The sequence below is a fragment of the Polyodon spathula genome, chromosome 13, assembly GCF_017654505.1.
Source record: "Polyodon spathula isolate WHYD16114869_AA chromosome 13, ASM1765450v1, whole genome shotgun sequence".
Taxonomy (NCBI): Eukaryota; Metazoa; Chordata; class Actinopteri; order Acipenseriformes; family Polyodontidae; genus Polyodon; species Polyodon spathula.
In genome coordinates, this window is record NC_054546.1 from 6103996 (window position 1) to 6126012 (window position 22017).

At 36.4% G+C, this 22017-nt stretch overlaps 1 protein-coding gene across 4 annotated transcripts in view; it reads left to right on the top strand.

Moving 5' to 3' along the window:
* Positions 1-259: 259 nt before the first annotated feature.
* si:zfos-911d5.4 overlaps positions 260-22017 on the top strand; it is a 41170-nt gene continuing 19412 nt past the window's right edge. Inside the window, exons 1-8 of one of the 4 annotated variants that reach the window (XM_041269331.1) lie at positions 260-518; positions 963-992; positions 1502-1643; positions 2954-3054; positions 4261-4409; positions 7935-8163; positions 8315-8535; positions 21050-21452. In XM_041269331.1, the coding sequence (XP_041125265.1) occupies positions 443-518; positions 963-992; positions 1502-1643; positions 2954-3054; positions 4261-4409; positions 7935-8163; positions 8315-8535; positions 21050-21070 (969 nt within the window). In that variant the 5' untranslated portion in view covers positions 260-442 and the 3' untranslated portion in view covers positions 21071-21452. Of the gene's footprint in view, positions 519-962; positions 993-1501; positions 1644-2953; positions 3055-4260; positions 4410-7934; positions 8164-8314; positions 8536-21049; positions 21453-22017 lie in introns of those variants that run through there. The other 3 variants (XM_041269328.1, XM_041269329.1, XM_041269330.1) reach the window with 3 other exon arrangements.

Consider the following 22017-nt stretch of genomic DNA (forward strand, 5'->3'; position numbering starts at 1 on the left):
CCCTCTCTCTCTCTCTCTCTCCCCCCCCCCCCCCCCCCCTCTCTATATATATATATATATATATATATATATATATATATATATATTATATATATATATATATATATATATATATATATATATATTGCTGATATATTCCGTTGTTTTATATGCTGAACACCTTCGTTAGGGTTCAGTTTTGTAGTCATAATACAAATACCTAAAATAAAACGTGTCAGATACTTTGTTGTGTTGACTGTAGTAGCTAGCACGACTGGACTGTCACTGTAGTTTTTCTTTACGTTGTGCGGGCTGACGTCAGCTCCCTCTGTTGACAGTGAAGACGCTCCACGTGGCCTGTTGTTTACATCGTCCAGGAAGACTCACGTGGGGCTGTGTGAAAGAAGCCGAAGGATTGTGCAATCACATTCCAGTTGACTATTAAGTAACAGAGGCAAACTACATGAAAAGTACAAACACGGACCCTGAACTACAACGAGGTTTTCTGATTTCATCTCGCTTGTCCGGCAAAGTAAGAGGTTTGTGTTTTGATAACATTATATGTGGGCTTTGTTTACATGTGCTATGGTATCTCTTTGTTGGCTGCGATGCTGCTGTGCTTTTACTAATATTATATCGAATCAGTACTAAAATGTTCTTTTTAGAGAATAAATGCAGCTCTAGCATCCGGTAAACCATATTCAGTACTGAGTTGAAAAAAAATAAATAAATACAAAAAAATACAAAATACAAAAATAAATAAATAAATAAATAATCGTAAAACAAAACCTAGTTGAATATGTCCGAATGACCTAAGTACATGTGACATGAACGTGTGAAGTGTGACCATCATATCACATACATAGCTGCTTTGAAATAAGCGGATGACTAAGTCAAAGTCAAAGTTGTCTTGCGTTCTTTTTTTAAATGTACGGGTTTTTTTTGTTTTGTTTTTATACCCAACCGATGATAAATCTCCTCAGAGAAGCGCATGCAGTTGAATGACCCTTTAGGTAAGTCTTTAATGTGTGCTGTATGTATGCATGCCTCACTACAACAGCATTTGTTACTATTTCTTGAACTGTTTTTTCACACTAATGCTACAGGCTTGGCAGACCTAATTAAAGGCTATGTCCTGGAAATGGCTGGTTATGATGAGTCTAGGCATTTGTTTTGAAGATGCTATTCTGTATTCTGTGGGGGTACCATAGGCTGTGGTGACCAATTATTTGTTTATGGGACACTGGTCTAGTTTAATGGTCTTAACAGCAGCAGATCTTAATACCTCTGCCCATCTGTATAAACGGTGATATCTGCCTGACCTTTTAATAAGGTTGTCAATAAATTCCCCCCTGGGGAATACCCCAGAAGGATTGTTATAGAGTTCAAATAGAATCATCAACAGGTGGTGGTTTGAGTCAATAAAATTGAAACCACCACTACCACCACTTATAAAGGGATTCACCTACATTTTCAAAAATAGTAAGCGTAGATATTCATATATTTTGTTTTTCTTCTGCAGATACAAATCCAAAGATGTTAAAACTTGGAAGTCGGCTGGTCCAGTTTCACCGTGCCTCAGCCTCAAGTCAAGCAGAGTTTGGTAAACAGGAGGAGAATGTTCAGGAATTGCAATGTTTTAAGGATTTCTTAGCAAAGCTGAGGTAATTTGCCTCTAAAATCTGCTATGTTATTTTATGGAACATTGTTGTGCATGCATTCTGTCTGGCAACACCCCTTTAGTTAGTTATCAAAGATCTGTCATTTAATCTACATGCTTTCATATCATAAAGTAATGGCTTTTTACAAATGTCACTGTTAGGAATGCAGGCAACTTTAAACACTTTTGTCTCCTATGTAACTTCTGTAAAATGGGGTGAATAGGGACAAAAACAGAAAAAGTGATTGGCAGGTTTGTCAATTAGCCAGATCTTTCTTGGTGGAAGGCCCATAGCATTAGCTCATGATTGGTGGATGAATAGGTACGGTGATGTGATACTAGGCTGTTTCAGATCCAGTATTTCCAGAGGAGTTAAATTACTGAGAAACTGAAGGTGGTCAAAACATTGTGCCTGTAGGCTGAACTGCTGACAGGAGGGAAACTGTTCTGCATATACAGGTAACAAGTTGTCACCCTTACATTTTAAGATGAAAAAATAATTTTATGTTACTTATTATGTTGTAATTTTTCACGTATTGTAATTTGAGGCATATCAAGTGATATTACTGGGGAGAATATGGACACAATGCCATGCAACTTCAAGCCAACCCCTGGCCACAAACAGTATAAGAAGCATGGAGAGTAGGAACTGCAGAAAGTCATAAGGGCTATACAATCAGGGATGAGTTAGACAGCTAGAGAAAAGTTGAGAAGCAATTTGGGATCCTTGGGTGTGTTGTAGACAAACTAAGTGTACAGGATTTTGAAGGAATCTTTTGGCGACCAAAATCTCACAGCGATGGCTCACGGTGAAACCTGACGTTAAGGACTAGTGTGTTTTGCACTTTGATCAAGTCATTGATATTACCCTCCCTCCTGAGTAACAGCGAAGGGATGTTCTGAAATTGGCCATCAATTCATGTGATTAATACAAAACACAACAAAATAAAACATACCAAGACATTTGTCATGATTATTGATAATAGATAGAGTTTTTACCTGATAAATATTTAAGTTATCGAGTATTTCAGTTGTGAATATATCATGACAGAAGCAGTGCCTTTGTCCAATAAAATGGTATTATTATTATTATTATTATTATTAAAGGTTATAGTAAATAAAAAAAAAAAAGGTTGCAAATGTTATACTACGAAAAACATCCTTATGCACTCCCCTTTACAGTACTACTGAATATGAAACACGGTCAAACAACAGTGCTTTCATATCAGTGTTGAGTTATGGAGCACCGCCTTAAAAATATACACACTTTGTTTTTTAAATAATACATGTTTGCTGATTTTTTTTATTTTTAAGAAAACATGGTGGACTACAAAAGGAATCCATCTTCTGCAACTTAAGAGTTCCAAATCAGTTTCAAATAGGGAAAGAAGACATTGACTTGGTTATCCTTACAGGTACACACAACCCTTATAGGAAATCTGTTTTTTACTTTGTTTTTTTGTTTTTTATCTTTTACTGTGAGAGAGGTTGGAGCACCTCGTATCCAATATATATATATATAATATATATATATATATATATATATATATATATATATATATATATATATATATATATATATATGTGGTGTGTGGTGTGTGGTGTGTATATATATATATATATATATATATATATATAGGATCCAACCCAATAAAAACAAAAACAGTCCATTGCAACATGTCACCTTTTGTAATACAATGTGATAATGGGTTCAGAATTATGCTAAATGGTTAATGGTCTCCCAAAATAATAGAGAAAAACATGAACTACTGTATGTGTAAACAAGCTACAGCTCTGGCCAAACGTTTTGCATCACCCTATAGAATGAATTCATTTAGCTTCATAAAGTCAAATGAAACCTGATGAATAATGTTATGTAACATATTGAATTACACACCGCTTTGTAGTTTTTATTGAATTGCTCTTTTGACCGAAACTGCAAAAATGTTTTTTTTTTTTTTTTAAATCTAACATGAAATACTGTACTACTATTATGGCTTCCAGTAGACTTTTGCAACACCATTTTATAGTTTCTTAGTTTCTTCTCGGTGATGCAAAACTTTTGACCAGTCTGTGTTAGTGATTAGCTTATTAAAGAAGCACCTATGAGACAATAGCTGCTTTTCCTGTCCTACCTGTGGAAGCCCCAGGTAGTGTTGCTTGAGCAGTGTTGCCATGATGGTAAAGGGAATAATTATATATTGGAAATATCTGTAAAACACAATACCACAATATACATTTAATATACTTTTAATGACATGAGAAAAACAAACTTTGAAGTTACAAAGCAATTGAGGAATGTAATTCAAGAGCTCTTTAGGTATTCATAAGTTGTTTCTGCTTTGTGTAACATCAATAGGTGCTGTTTAGAAAATGTGTTGAAAATGATTTCTCACAGTCTTTAATGAAAACTTTTGACTCATATCTTCTGCATATGTGTCAAACAGCTTTGTACATTTTGTTTTGTGTGTGTGTGTTTGCATCATTGTGTTCAGACATTATTGTACGTGGTCCCCCTTTTTGCTATTGTGGATTACAATTAACAGCTGTTTAATGTGCATGATGCACGCATTTGCTCAAATTTACATTGTGCCTCTCTGGTTTATTTTTCTTTTGTCAAGGGCATGGTGTGTTCTGCCTTGATGTTAAAACCTGGAAGGGCAAAGTATCGGTCCAGGAACACAGCTGGCATTTAAGCTTTACAGAAGAAACAGAGCATTTCTCAAACACGTCCATCAGCCAGGTTGCTGATCCCATCCAGGTCATCAAGGTAACCCTTTACCCACTGTTACCATTTGTTATTTATTTTATCATTGTGAAATACATTTTTATGTCATTCTTTTTACTTTGCATCCATTTTTTTAGTGCCATCCTCGGTATGCATTGTATCTTTATGAGATGTGATAATAATTAAACAATGGCATTGATTAAAGGTGGCAAAGCAGGCAGCGTGGCCCTGCATAGGATTCAATATACATGGAAAAAAAGCTCTTTGTGATATGTGAGATTTATGTATTAAAAAAAAAAAAACACAGAAACAACACATCAGCTCTTCACCCTCTATTTAAAAGTTTTAATCACCACTTGTAAGCAAAACTTACAAACTTACCCATGCTATAGACTGTTGTCCTTTAATTAAATGTATTGAATTGATCCCCGTGTGTTGCTGTAGTGTGTGATATGCAGTTATATGTGTCTGATCAGCAATAAAAATGTTGCAGATAAAACACAAAATCAAGACCTGTCTACCAAACCCTGTGCCTTATAAATCTCCCTGTGAAATCAGATGGCCTCCAGCCCTAGGATGGGTATATAGAGTCTGTTGCGAGACAGGCATTCCTGCTGAAAAACTGCATGGGCTTTCTAAATGTCTTCAGCTACCTAAATATAATCATGCACAGGCAGCTGAGCACCCCTTTATGTTCTAGTGGTGGTTAACAGAAATATTCAAAGTAAATGTTTCATGAAAGTAAGAGATTCAGTATTCCAATTTGAAAAATTAAATCAAGTCCCATATTTTTTTCCTCTGGGCTCCACCAGGCCCTAAAGGACACAAAATAGTGCACCGATATTGGGGGCTTCACTTGGCAAGCACAGCGAAGGTAGTCCTTTCATAGTCCGTCTATAATTTTGATTGATCTAAATTATACTGTGAGTGCTATTTTTCTGAGTCAGGGTAACATTGTCTATACCGAGATAGAAAATACTTATACTTTATTAAACTCTTGAAGCTGAGCTCTTCATTTCAATTGCTATAATTATATTCATTGGAGGAAAAACAAGTGCCTAAGCACAGCTGGCAGGCTATGTACTGTCGGGCAGGATGGGATTAATTGTTTCCGAGCAGAAGCAACATTTTGGTGGAGGTTGGGATAAGTGGGGGCGGCCGCAAACATCTTAGTACTGAGGCTGACGTAAGTAATTTACTCGGCTTGCTCTGGTCCATCTCGTACATTAATTCTAAATGCAGGCAGCTTATGCCATAATTATTCCAGGTGTTCAACTTAGCTAGCAGAGGCAAACTCCTTGTGAAATCTCATTTCCGTCCTGTATAGATAATGAGTGGATAATTATCCACTTTACCCGCCCAAAAGGTTTTTTTTGTTTTGTTTTTGTTTTTGTTTTTTTTTATATATATATATATATAATATATATATATATATATATATATATATATATATATTATATATATAGAATGTATAGTTATTCTTACACATCATTAATAATAACCTTTCTCTAGAGAAGCTTCTTAATAGTGGCGGGAGCTGGGCTTTAGTTCTTTCAAATGAGAGGATGACGTGTCTATCTTTTCTGTCTAGTCTGAGGGTTAGCTGAAAGCGTTCAGGTTCTTTCTGTGTTTACAGGGCTGTGAATATTCAATATTCAAAGAAAGAAAATCATCAGCTTTGGTGATTAGTGTTTAATACAGTAATCCCTTGCATATCCTCCCGTCACGTATTCGCCATGATCAACCTCTTCAGCAACATTAGTTTATTATTGAGAACATTAGTTGAGATAGTTTTCTTATACTGCGCTGCCATTGATGGTATTGTCACGTGAGCTGAGCAGTTTGTTGATACGTAAACAATTCCTGTTCGCCTGCGGGGTGTATCACCTTCAACCACCATCTCGATCTCCTGCCTGTCACGCAGCGAATGCACACACTCACACAGCAAACAGCCACTCTGTCACAAGCATTAATACCCTGTATCTTTCTAAACAAGGGATTTAAGGGAGCTCCCTAATAAAAGCTGAATCTCAAAACAGTAATTGTGTGAATATAGTAATTGTTACAGCTATGTATAATGGTATTTAAAATAGGATTCATTCATCTGAAATTTTACATATCCGCCCTTACTCTGGTCCCACTGCACAGATATGCGACAGATTACTGTACTAGTAAATACAGTAACACTTAAAAATAATGGCCGCAAATTCATAATGAATTCCGTCGGAATAACACCTGAATATCTTCTGCACTTCCTCTGAGTTCTGAATTAATTCATTTTGAATTCAGCCCTGTTAATTCATGTGGATTGAATTAGCCATATTTATTCCATGTTCCTTTGTAAATGCATGAATTAACACTTATAACAATTCCCTGGTGGGTAAGTAAGTAAGGGTATGAATTAGTGAAGAATAAACAGTGAATTCATTAGGAATGTATGGAGGGCAAAGGGGAACCTAAATGTTTGTAAATCATGATGAATTAACAGGGCTGAATTAAACAAAGAATGACTTAGGAAGTGCATATGATATACAGATGTTATTCCTGGGTTATTCAGCTAGAATTTGTGGCCATTATTTTGAAGTGTTTTAACAAAAATGCCAAATATAAAAATAGAAAGTACATCATGTAATCAGTTTCGGAATTCTCCTGGTGTCATTAGAATAATGCAAGGGTTCTGTATGAAAGGATGCTGTGTCTAAAAAATACTGTACTGTGGCATGGAATGAAGCTTATTTACAACGACCCACAGTGACCTCATTCCCACAAACATGTGTGCTGCTATTATAAAGTGTTCCGTCCCATAAGATTAGGTCCTGGCTGACACAATACATATACAGCAATGTTTGGGAAAAACAGGTTTTGTTCAATGTCACTTTTCATTCTGTAACCATTATGAGTAAGCCCCGAATGTCACCCCAATTCAATAAGTATTTCATTCATGAATTACAAATATTTTCAAATGCAGATGGGAAGCTGTGGCAGGCTGGCGAGTGGATAGAGGCCCAGAGACAGTCTGTAGTTCAAAAAAATAACTATTTTATTATAAATAAACAAAAAAATGAAAGGGCACAAGGGCAAAAACAAAGGGATTTAAACACAAAAAACAAAGACAAAAAACAAAACTTACAAAAATAACAATTTCCAGGCTGGGCAATGCCTTCACTGGATTCAAACTTTCAAACTTTCAAACTTTCAAACTTTCAAACTTTCAAACTTTCAAACACCAACCTGCTTCCTGAGCTCCCGCCTCTGAAATGAGAAGCAGAGGCCTCCTTTTATGTCAGGTGGCTGGGCACTGATTGATCATTAATTAAACTAATCATCTAATCAACCCCAGCCACCTGAACACAATGAACCCAGGCAGGTAGGGGGCTTACCCATTGTGTGGGGTAGGGTACATTTAAAGATTTCCCCCGTCCTCATACGGGAGACGGGTATGTTCGGAAGTATTTAAAACTTCGTAAATAAGCATAGACGATGAACCGCTAACTAACGGTGTATTGCCACACATTTTATTTTTTTTTATTATTATTTTTTTTTACTGCTTTAAATTCTCTCCTTCAGACCAAGACAAAGAATCTGTGGAACCACTTGATGCGGAGTGGGGTCTGTGTTCGCCAGTCTCTCTTCCGCTCCAGGGTGGTCTTCCTCAATCCTGAATGCCATTTGGACCCTGAACTACAGAAGAGCAAGGAGGTGGTAGACCATTGTGATTTGGATTCATTCATCAGCTCCTTCAAGGATGGGTACCTTGCATGTATTTTGGATGCAGTGACACCATATTTGTTATCTGGTGAGTATAACACACCAGAATTGTTTTATTTTATTTTATTTGCTGTCATGCTGGTCCCACTGGGGGTAGCGTACTAAGGTTATGAAAACCAAACAATTAATAGAATAAATGATTTACTGCGTCGTTATTGCTTGTTTTATGTTTTAAACAGGTCACTTGTCATACAGGCAGCTGAGCGATTTAAGCAATGTGCTGCAGAGAACGGGTACGTGGGACACTGTCAATCTGCATGGAGGGCAGAAGCTGAAAGGGGATTATCGAGGCTGCCAGCACATAGCCTTGAACCGGGAGGAGACAGACCAGCTGGAGTTCACCCACCAGAGCAACATGTCAGCTGGGTATCTCTGGGCTTTCTTGGGATATTCACATCAGGTAAACAATGGCTAGCCCATCGTCAAACCCCTTGCAACTCCTCAGAATAATCAGGTTGTAGGTGCTATCGCACTCAGTGTGATAGACGAAAAGGATATATATATATATATATATATATATATATATATATATATATATATATATATATATATATATATATATATATATTATATATATATTAATCATCTTTAGGACTCTATTTAAAAGTTTTAGACAGCAAAATGTAAACAAACCAGATTATGCATGTCTGCGGCCTCATGCATTGTGATCTCTGTGGAAAGCCATCTGAGACAAAAATGCATTGGGCTGCTTTACAGCGATCCAGAATGTCATGGGACAGAAAAAATGCCAAGCACGTCATTCTGAAATGCCTCACTTAAACAGTGCCCAACTTCCTGAATAAACAAAACAACGTTTAACTTGAACTGTTATTTGGCATCCTTTGTTTTGTAGTTAATTCACAATATTTAAATTATGAGAGAATATCCGAACATGAAAATCCTGTGCTCATCCCAGCACTATTGTATATATTTTTTGGAGCCCTTCTTCAGCTGTGTACTTTTGTTTCTACACAGCTGAAGAAGGGCTTTTTTGTAGATTTTGTAGTCATTTAAACCTTTTGTGTACATCCTATAATGTACATTAATTGCTTAAAATGCTTGATTTCGATTATGATGTTACCCTTGTGAATTTTAATGTGGACGTTCACAAACATAATATGACATTGAATAGCCAGCGCTGAAATAGACCTGCTGTTAGGATTTGAAAACGGTTGTCGTTTTTACAGTATATACAATCCATACTTAATCCGTATGTGTGTTATAGTTTTGCCCATGACAATGAGGGATGTTTGCTGGGTGTACCAGCTGAGCAGCCTGGCACATTCAATCTGAACCCTGGCATCAAGGGGCAGGCTGCGTCGCAGCTGTAATAAATTACATACAAGTGCTGCAGAACAATAACAAAAAAAAGTGTGAGCCATCCATTTCGGTACCATTTACAAGAAATCAATATCAATACTTAATGCAATACTGGTGAAAAATGAGCAAAGATACAGAGAGCATAATAAAGCAGAAATGAAAGACCTTTTTCATTTCGGGAGGGAAAAAACAACAAAAAACACTGTATTGCTTTTTGTTTTGTTTTTTCACTGGCATGCATTTTTCACAGGGGACCAGGTTTAACCTTTTCTTAAAGTCTAAAGGCTGTGTGGCTTAGCAGATTGGGAATAGAATGGGAATCCTTATACTACTAGATCACTGGTTCCATTCTTGGAAAAGACACCTTTTCACTTATTTTTCACTCTGGTCAAGTCCATTTATCCAAGTCCATGTGTTTCCTGTGCGGAACTATATAAGATCCCACCTGAGCATAGCAGTGCATCAACCTGTACCTCTGCAACGCTACCCTTAGTGGATGTAAGATATACATCACTAAGAAATACAGCATAAACGAATGTGGTAGTCTTACATCCACTGGGGCACGCTTTTGCAGGGGGACATATTAATGAGTACACTCTGGTGTAGCAGCAGTACTTGGAGTGAAGGCATGATTGAAGACACAGGGCTGCTTTAAACAAACCAGGATGAGATGATGGAAGGAGAAATGGTATACAAAGTGATTCTAAACAGCAGGAAGAACTCATTCATTGAGATAACTCTGATATTGCTTACCCACACCAGGCTGCTCTTTTGTACCCGCTGGATAAGAATTTGATTTATAATGTGGCGACAGCAAAAGCTGACTTCATCTGATGCAAAGCGAAAAAAAAAAAGTCAAACAGCAAAACTGTTGGAATATAAAAGACAAAGGAAAACATAGGAATTTGTGAGAATGCGGTTATGCCAATGAGAGGTAAGGGAATGTTATGTTTGAATGTTCATAAATCATGGTTATTGACCCTTTAAACCCTGCAGTTCTAGCAGTAGTGTTTCCTATGGCAGTCAATATTCTGGCTTTCAGGTAGGTGACTTCATTCTTGAGCTGTCCACTGTTGAAAATTCCTTCTGGAAAACTAGTGCCATAAGGCCCATCACTTCACAGTACTATGCTTTGATTTACTAACTAAACTGCCACAGCTCAAGTGGATCTTGTTACTTTTTTTTGTAGGGAGCGCACATAAAAATAAATAAATAAATAAATAATTTCTCGATTTAAAGCAATAGTGACCCTCCCTTCCCATTGTCAGTTAAAAACAAGAATATGTGTTTTTTTTTGTTTTAAAAAGCCTACTTCTTATTACTGTGTATTTGGTAACTATAAAAACTAACATGACCAATAATAGTATTTATGTTAAATGTGTCAAAACCTCAAGTCCACTAAAAATACACATCGTCGGATGTATTTCATGATCCGAATACTTTATACTGAGATGTGACACAGTTATTTTAATTAATATGTATTTTTTATTTTTTTTTAAACTGCATCCAATATTAAAGCAAAAAAGGAACATTTTTGCAGCTTGATGAATTTCATGGAGCATTACAGTACACACTGGTTTGAGTAACACCAGAGCATTTAGGCCAGTTGATTGTAGCTAGACCATTGGAAAAAAGGTGACAGACAGCAAACAGAGTGATTAAGTTCTAACAAGAGCACTTGGGAATATAGATATATTAGTTTTGGCAAATAAAAGATTCTGTAGACATTTCTACATGTCTCTATTACTTCAATAGAAATACACAGGAACAGGCAGGCTGTCATCATATTCTCCTTTTGTTTCCAACGCGACCAGTGCAGGGAGAAGGAAAAATGGTGCCCCTTGTATATCGTGGAAGTGTGAAAGCATACCATAGGCATTTTGTTCTCCTCATATTGATCCAAAGTTCTTGAAGTGTTCATGTTTAGTGTAAGGGGCATTTAAAAAAAAAAAAAACAGACTACAAGACAAACTATTATTCTAAATACATAGCGGCATAATATAAGCACAGATGATTTAATGATGTATTGCTAGATCATGCACAACAATGTATTTTTTAATTACATTTTTATTTTGCATTTCTATTTATTACTTGGGATGAATGAAACATTAAAACCTGTAACCATGAAATGAGCCATATATCACCCAATGTACTGCACTCAACTGCTTTCTAGCATTCTTACCACAGACACCTCAACATGTGGTAGAAGTGGCATTTTCAAGTAAACTATAGTGGCTAAAAATGTCTATTCATTAATTGTTTGTTTAACACTGCATCTTATTCACCTGCAATAAGATGTCAGATTTTGATATAAAGCTTGAATTCCATGCCAGTAGATGGCAGTGTAATCAAGTTCTAAAAGCTTCTTAGCTGTAACATATACTGTAGTACATCTTGTACAGAACAGAAAACTACATCTTGAAAATACTGTTGGTTTTATACTGTAATCAGCTGACAATTTGGGGCATTGAGGAAGAGATTGTTTTTGACTTAGCTTTAAAACTCCACATTGTTGAATTTCTTTTGTTACTTGACTTTTACGAGATCCACAGAAGTGTTTAGAAAGATGCATTGTGCCCTCAAATATAAAAACAAATACATACTGGAATTAATTAAGTTATTTGTGAATACTGTGCTTTACCCATTGAAGCAAGGTATTAAGGGGTAGATGTACTAAAGTGTTGCGTCTGTCGCAATCGTTGCAAACCACATGCAAACCAGTCGGAAGTGTAGCGTGAAATGTTCTAAACAAATGCAGCGCTGTTAGCATCATTTTAGTGAATGCTTTCCAGCCACAGTTCTTATTTGCGCTTTAGCCTTAAATGAATATGTAGTTCTGGGCATTCCTGCAGAAATTCGCAAAAACAGGGTGGAGACTTGGTGCAAATAAGGGATCACAAGTATTGTAATGAGATGTACTAAAGCTGCAGGCAATTGCAACACTTACAATTGCATCCATTTGTTAAGAACTTTTGAAAGCATGTTTTAAACAGTCATAATTGTTGCTGGCATTTCCCAGTCCGCTTTTTCTCATGTATTTCCAGTTGTGCTCAATCCATTTTCGAGACGAAAACCGAAGTACCTAATTTTCACTAAAGTCACGGTGTACTTACAAGCTTTGAAAACAAATTTTTATGACATTTCTGGTTATCCCAGCTTGTTGGGAGCAATAGAGGGCACACACGTGTAACTAACCCCACAGCTCATTCAGAGCATCTGTGTAGGACCTTCACCTATTGCGTGTTAATTGTCTAGGCTTCTAAGTAGACCAAGTTAAAAATAATAATAATTAAAATAAAATAAAAAACCCTCCAATAATTTAGTTTCAAATAATCTTTTATTTGCATTGAAACCCAATGTGTACAATGCTGCATCATGATTTGCATTGAAACCCAATGTGTACAATGCTGCATCATGATTTGCATTGAAACCCAATGTGTACAATGCTGCATCATGATTTGCATTGAAACCCAATGTGTACAATGCTGCATCATGATTTGCATTGAAACCCAATGTGTGCAATGCTGCATCATGATTTGCATTGAAACCCAATGTGTGCAATGCTGCATCATGATTTGCATTGAAACCCAATGTGTGCAATGCTGCATCATGATTTGCATTGAAACCCAATGTGTGCAATGCTGCATCATGATTTGCATTGAAACCCAATGTGTGCAATGCTGCATCATGATTTGCATAGAAACCCAATGTGTGCAATGCTGCATCATGATTTGCATTGAAACCCAATGTGTACAATGCTGCATCATGATTTGCATTGAAACCCAATGTGTACAATGCTGCATCATGATTTGCATTGAAACCCAATGTGTACAATGCTATATCATGATTTGCATTGAAACCCAATGTGTACAATGCTGCATCATGATTTGCATTGAAACCCAATGTGTGCAATGCTGCATCATGATTTGCATAGAAACCCAATGTGTATAATGCTGCATCATGATTTGCATAGAAACCCAATGTGTACAATGCTGCATCATGATTTGCATAGAAACCCAATGTGTACAATGCTGCATCATGATTTGCATTGAAACCCAATGTGTACAATGCTGCATCATGATTTGCATTGAAACCCAATGTGTACAATGCTGCATCATGATTTATTTTGTGCTACCAGTAGGCTAAAGTACAAAAAAGGTGTGCTAGGTATTCATCTGATTTTACTACAGTACTGTATACTGCATAGGCCTACTGTAGAGATTTATATTTTTAAATAATGTAATGTTAGTGTTATTTCAGTGCAATAATTTATATTTAAAATACATCGAGAACTGTAAATGTATGTGTATGCAATTTTATTGTATTATTTTTAAACCTGACACCTCCTTATGTCGGACAAATAAATATATATATATATATATAGATAACGGTATTAAAACAGTTATCTAGAATACATTGTACAGATGACGTTTACATTTAGAATGCTATTTTGATTCTTGCACCCTTGCATGTAAAGACGTTATCCTTCGGGCACCCTCTGCTGCAGCAAACCACAACTCAACTGCCGTTATTTTATTTGAAAAAGTGTCGCACAACTCTCGCTAGAGATCTCGCTAAGATGACGCAAATAATATTTTAATTAGTATATTGCAGTTCTCTTCGTTAACATATTTTTTCAAGACAAAATGTGCACTTTGCGAATTGTCAGAACCAAAATGCAAATTGCGTTATGTTTGCACTGCGACTGACCCATCTTATTAAAGCGCTTTGTGGTGGTGGTCCACTATGGAAGGCGCTATATAAAAAATAAAATTATTATTATTATTATTATTATTATTATTATTATTATTATTATTATTATTATTATTATTATTACCCCTAAGAGAGTGAATCATACTTGGAATAACATTAAAAAACAAAACCTCTCTAGTAGAAATGGATAGTCTCACCTAGTTGCATATTCATGTTTTATATAATCTGTAGCAATCGCAACGATAGCATTTTGGCAGCTTTTCAAATTTCAATCTTTAAATTCAGTGCCCCAGTTTTAGCATATTTTACACCAAGGTACAGTGACTGGAGCACCAATATTACCAACACAATGATGTTAACTTCAGCTGTATCATGTGTCATGTAGACCAGTGTAAGAACTGTTATTTGGGGCAGAAAATTGATAACAAGGCTGGATAACATTGAGGGATGTGATCAGATTTACCTTTAAAATCTGAGTGTTGCTAATAACTTAATACAGATGCCCTTTAAACATGTGTTTGTAGATATCCAGTACTCGTACTGTGACTGCAAAAGTGATTAGATTGTTCTGTGCTTTCCATGCATCGGGTGTTCGACATGGTACTGTATCCAGACTTAGTTTCACTTTGATCTTGAAAAAATAAATCTGTCTCAGACTAAATTAATTTGTGACTCCCTGCAGATTGTACCCACTTCTTGTTGTTTGTCTCATCTGTGTGTGAATCAGCAACTAACAATATTGTTTCAAGTAGGTTTAATACATAGCACTAAATATTTTTGATAAAGAAAAAATAAAGGGCTGATTATTGTAGTATTCATAAGGTGCGGTGGAGTGTATTCCAGTTGCTATAGTAACCAGAAAATGGTAAAAGATCCTGCATAAAAGAAAATTAGATTGTGTATATTAAGTCTTGGAGCTTAATATAACTGCCCGCATGAAGCCTATACAAATGAAAGCTTGCATACAGTTGTATTAGCCTGTTGAACCACAATGAACATCTCACTTTTACATTGACTATATTTAAATGCAGACCAATAATCACTTCCTTTTAATGCAGCTCCATAAAATAATGTGAAATGGTCGCAGCATTTTAAGGAAAGCAGGTATTTTTGAGCTTAAAACAAACAAAATAAATAGAAAGTTGTAAAGGATTTGTATTGATCCACGCAAGGCACTTAATGTATTCTGTCATCATATGAAATCAATGAAACATGCTTACCTAAAATGACAGGAAAACTCTTCTTCTTGAACAAAAATACAACACAGTGTTAGAAGTTTTGGGACTTCATTTTAAGTGGATTGGTAGATTTTCTAATGGAGCTGCATACTGTATATTGTCCTTTTCTTCAATTACAGCTATGATTCAAGAATATGATCCTGTCTAAATCCCTTCCAGGTTCCAATTTGTGATCTTAAATGAGAGTTCTGTTCTGTTTTACAATGTATCTGCACAACATTTAAGTGTTACTAGTAATCCTTAAACACTTCTAATAAGGGTGCCTAGGCTACAGCAGGTACAGTACTTCATGGAAAATACCCACATCTATTTAAATGTAGCCTGCTGGCTCCCAGGCCCCATTTCTGACCACGATCTCCTATCAGTGATAATAGAAAGCTTTCATTTATTATCCCTTGTTCAGGCTCTTATCCCTGCATTGAAAGTCATGAGAGTGGAGTAAGGACTGTTTAACCTAAAAATTCATCAAATTAAACATTGTGATTATTTTAGATCACTGCCATTAACGTTGGTATGTTGAGCGATAATTAGTCACGCAGTGTTCTGTGTGACTGAGCATTCATTTAGGTAGACAATGCTAGCTGTTTGCAGGACGCTTGTTAAGTGAAGGCAGTTAATTATATAAGAAGCTAATTACATGTAAATGTTGCATCTAAAAGCAGCTACCCAGCCCGCTCACTGCTTAAATAGGCGAACAGTTGGAATTTCTGTTTTGTTTATTTTAGAGTGAGGCAATTAATTGATTTAGCTGATGAAGTGAATACGCCATATAATCTTTCCAGGCAATATGGCAGCAGCCCAAATGAGTTACTGTTAATATATATGCTGCAGCCATGTTTATCCTTCTGTATTTGACTCATCACCTTGACTGCCAGTTATGGTATTGTTTAAATTGATTGCCATTATTATTTCAATCACTGTGTCCACAATCAGATATTCATAGGCATTCTCACTTCCTTGGTGCCTTTTGAAACTGAGAACGGAAGAAAATAGGAGCCGAGTGAAAAATAGCTCCCATTCTAGTGGTTAACCAAGTGGTTTTCCACAGGGACAGTCACTTAAGTACAGCACACTTGCTGTTCTGCAAGCCAAAATGAATATACAGTCGGCGCTGCTTTATCGGGACGCCTCGGGAGCAGGAAAAATATACCGAATAAGCTGCTGTCCCAATTAAACGAGAGGCAATTGAGACGACCTTAGTCACACTTTTTTGTTTCCAAAGAGAAATAAATATAATGAAATCACATTACATTATGATTAAATGTTAAGTTTATAGTCATAATGGGTTTTTTTTTTATTTATTTATTTTTATTCCTAAACAAAATTAATCACTGTTTTTTATTTCTACATGAAATCACATGTTATCACTAAGTGGGGCACCTGCGATGTTGACACGCCGACTTTCTTTGCAACAGCAGCCTGAGAAACCACAGGAGACTCCTGCACCAACTGAATTAGAAACATGTTCTTTTTTTATGTATATCAGTTACAGAATGTGTTATTTTATTAGTTCAATTACTAAGACAACTATGTAGGAAGAAGAAAGACCTGTGCAAGGCAGCAAGGCATGATGGCTCACTAGGGGGCTTCCAAAGTAGGACAGCCGTAGTGCCACACAATCTTTAGTATGAGTGCCACAGTGTCCCTGTACTGCAGCAGTCTTCTAGGACCCCCATAGAAATCAGGTGTACATCGCAATGGATTCTGGTTAAATAGTACATCATTCAACTGACTCTTTAGTGCCTTCAGAGTAGAATGGAACAGTACACCACACAACATCACAAATCTATTTCAGACAGATCTGTTTCAGCAATGTGTTTGTTATTCTGTGTTCCCTCGTTATAAGGCAGCCCTTTATACCACAGAACAGGTTATAAGGCGTTATTGTAATGGCTTCTCTGCTCTATAGTGCCATTACAGTAGTACTTGTGCTCTTATTTTAAGGCGGAGCACAAATTGCATGGTCTCATACATATGGCTCCTGACTACAGCATTATAAAGGGTATATATCATAAACAGTCAATAAATGAAAGCATGAAAAGTAGCAAAATATATGTACATTATACATCTTTTCTTTATCATAATGCTATTTGAATTGATACATATATAGCAAAAAACAATAGCTCATACTCCCTAAGCTTTATAAAGACTTTATAAAAAATATACTGTGTGATGTAAATTTAATTTAAAATAATTTTTCATAAATATAAAACCATGGCTATGTGCTGTGTACCACCTTATATAAAGTGAGATAAATGTAGCAGCACATTTACCCATTTGATCATCTGTGGCAAATTATGCTGTTTAAGTCCATTTTAATTCAACTGCTGTCAAATTAAGAATATTAGTGCATTCTAAGAGAGTGAAGTCAAGGGTAACGGCAAGCAGAAGTCTTCGTATTTGCAGTCCTGTGGGAGGACCTGTAGGCTATAAAGGGACGCAAGATCCATTACGTGTTGTAATGGAGGGAGTCCTTTGGGTAACATAAGGCTAGTTCTGTGGGGAAGGCTGGACTGCTGAACCTTAGGCTTGCAATACTCCAGCGGAATCCCCTCAGATCCCAGGCGGAGGGGCACAGCACCAGCTGAGCCAGATGCTTTACATCTGATACCAATCAAACATGAAATCTTGAACCTCCTGTGGATACAGGAACCCCTTTCGGGACATGCTTTGTTAAAACCTGATATGTTATTTACAAAAAATATTTGTAAATGGAAGCACTCTGGTCCATCATGATGTGGTCCCTACAACATCTTTCACAGGGAAACATGAGGCTTGTTGTATAGATATCACAGAATCTATGCTTTTCTATTGGGGGGGGGGTTCTAAAAAAATGTAAAAATGTTGGCTACGTCCTGTAGGGGTTATTTTAAATGCTTGGTAGCATATGTCGAGTAAGCATCTGGAACTAAATTTAAGCATATTTACTGAAAGAACAAGACTTAACTGAGGAAAACCTAGTATTACTAAGCTGAAATATAAAAGCAAAGCAGAATCTATACCGAAAACTACATGAAAATGATGAAATTGAGTTCAGATCAGAAAACCTGGTCTGTACTGTACAACCAGAGTGCACACATCTCTAATGGTCAAACTGAAGATGGCATATTACTAAGAATGTAGACAGATACAGTATATGGGATGTTAATTCAGAAACTGAAAGCAGCATTTTATCTAGTGCCTGGATCCTACAAAATGCACATCAATAACAAGAAACTAAATATTGTAGATGAAAAAAATACCTGAATTATGCATTTAACCAACTGTACAGTACATACAAAGAAACACAAATTGTGAAATTGTAATTGCAACAGATAATGTTCTAAATACAAGCCACATTTACTGTACCTTCTTTAAGATGTGTTTTTTACAGTGTAAGGCTAACTTATGTCCCATATTCAATATTTGGAGTAATGTATAGAACAGTAACGTCACTATACTTCCCAAAATGAGTTTTTTGATTGGTTGTAGACATTTCAAATATGTTATGGTTAATTGTTTGAACATGGTATTTGCAAAGGAAATTAGGAAATTAAACAGAAGCTAACACCCTTACTGCACCTTTCACACTGGACCAGATGGAATTCAAGGAGGGTAGGTGACTTGTATGCAATGTTACATTCATAAAGTACTGTATGTTCATATAGAATTATCTGTTGATAACAAAGTGGAGTTCACGGTTTATTCCCTTTCTTGTGTACCCAGGGTAGTGCTTTATACTTTTTTTGCAGTTGTGTTTTCCGTTGTTAGCAAGTTCCTTGATGTGTTACAGAGCCACCCAATACACAATCTCACCAGACAAGATGTTATCCTGCTAAAAATTACTGAAAGAGTTTGTGGTCATATTGTCTCAGTGTAATAAAAACAGGGAAGATTCCTTTTTCATCTTTTACAATCAACATTAATAACAATTCCCTGAAACACAGGGAAAGCCACAGCAGTGATGCAAACTTAGCGCTAGTGAATAAATGTGTTTCAGAAAAGATTTTATTTTATGCACTGGGGCACTTAATTATGCAGCATGTTTACCATGTTCATTTTGCAAATACATGAGTATTAGGCTGTAAGTAGCAGCTGCTCTGGGAGGCTTGGATGTACCAGAGTCACCCGATAGCTCCCCAGACTCGCTTTTCAGCCCCAGAAATAAGATGCATCTTTGATTTGCTACTTATAAACAGACAGAGACAAGAGGAGCCCTGATCAGCTGCACTGACCTGCCACTCGTGGCAGCTGTTTAAAGTGGAGTAAAATCATTGCATGCTGCAATTACCAGCTGTAAAGGGTTTTCACTAGGAAACAGCATTGGACAGGGAGAAGTCTATTGTTATAGAACTGGACTGCCCTCATCAGGTTTATCTGGGACAGATGGATAAATGATGCTGCTTGGCTGTTGTTGGTTTCTTTAACAGTCTAGAAAAGTTTGGAAAAAAAAAAAAGTTTTAATATGCCATGAGTTTAAGCTTTCTAAATACTATACAAACAAGCACTGGTACCTCTTTTTATGCTTGGTTATGTATGCTGTTGTGGACCTATTGATGAAATGGTTGTAGATCTCAAGGAACACAGTTTGGAGAACGTAATTTTAATCCAATTGAAACCAAGTCTGTATGTATTATGTACTGAAAATGTGTAAAGGAAAATATATTAAGATTTTGGCTATGTAGTTAGTTATCTTTCAGTATAACCTAAAAGCAGAAAAGAAAATGATTGTAGAAGTTAACCTTTCATGATACCCCTATAAGTATATATTCATCAACACATCTAACCCCAGCCTTGGAGCAAAATGACATAACGACAGTCACCATACTGGAGTAGCATGGAGTACAGGTGTCTTCGGCCTACAATATATTTGTAGGCCGAAGTCATAAATTAAAAAAAAATAAATAAATAGACTCAAAGTTATTAAAAAAATTTAGTCATGCAATAATAATAACAGTGGGTTTTACAGAAAATTGGGTGTACAGTGAATCAAAAAGAGCTTTACAATAGAGCATCACTGATGTTAAAGGAAGCGATCCACTAACTTAAGCTGCCTGATAATTTGGCTCCTTGTCACTTCAGACTGATATAAATTGTGGAGATACACAGCATATGACAGCAGATGTCCAGCATTACTGGAATGAAAACCTAATTGGTGCATGTTGTCCTTTAAACAGGCAGCTAGAAGATGGATTTGGAGTGCCCAAACCGTTCTTACATAAAACAGATGTCACCATAAATCAGCTTAAGCAGCTTCTAAAGCCCGTCGTCAATAGCTAGGATTATATATAATACTTAAATTGATCAGTGGATTAGCAAACATTTATACCAAACACTGAGTATTTCATACAGATTGTGAATCAACATGTAAACCTTAATATATGCTGTTCTGAGATTCCATGGCCATTTAAGCAAGGCAGTGTTTATAATACTATATAAGGCATTATATTTTTATGAATTCTGTATACATTCTATATAAAATCTATGTTTTAACTTCTTTGCAATATCTTAATATTGTGGTGTTTTTTTTTTAAGACTAATACTATACAGCACTAGAAGTTGTTTGCCACTTTCTAGGGTGCATGTGGTTAATTTATTTATTTACTTTGATTTTACTGCTCCTAATTACGATTTTCATTGTCTTCTACCTCTGCTGCTGTACAGTGCACTGTGGCATCCAGTTAGTGTTGACAGCATACCCAAAAGTACATCTGCAAGGGACTCCTAATAGCCCCATCAAAGGGACAGTCTACACCTGAGTTCACCAGATCTGGGAGCAGTTTCCTGCCTCACAGCTGTAGGCAGCTTCCTGAGATGCCTGTCACAGAAAGGGCAGCCCTGGCTTAAACAGCCGTAAGTGATTGGAATAAGATTGACAGATCCAATCTTATGCTTTTTCACTCAGGAGGTCTGTTTCTGATTTGCCCGTAATAAAAAATAGCTGTAGACCATGTTAGGGGTTAATCAGCTGCATTATCCATTTAGTGTAGCTGCACAGATTTGGTATGTGGTCAGATGAATCACACTATAATTGGCTGTAATGAATTCAGTTGTTTGTGATTATCTACTCTTGGTGGTAAAAAAATAAATAAAAAAGTTGAGATAAATGTGGTTCTTTCTTTTTTTCTTTGTTTCTGCTTGGGTTAGAAAATAAACATCTACATTTATTAAAAAGAAGACTGCAAAAAGAAACAAGAAAACAAGCTGTGTATCTATCTCATTTTTTTCTTGTTCGATTTTGGTTGATTTGACCTTTTATTTGTCTTTCATTGAGGAAAGCAAGGACACTGATGAGTCAGTGAGGCTGTTTAGGGAGAAGCAGTAGCTGTTAATGCAGGCAGTGGTGGTAGACTGTCTGCCTCCAGTCTGAATTCCAATCGGTGCGGTGGACTAATGTGCCAAGATAGTGAGCTTCGCTGGGAGCTGCAGCGGAGGTAAGATGTCATGTCCGTCTGTTGGATAACAATTAAATGTGGCACCTCAAGCAGATCAATTTAATTTCAGCCTTTCTTTTTTTTTTTTTTTACATAAAGTGCTACACTGCTCTTTGCTCTCCCCATTAATGCGGAGGCCCTCGAGTGACTTTCGGATGACCTGCACTTATTATCCATCCCCATCCTTTCCAACCTAAA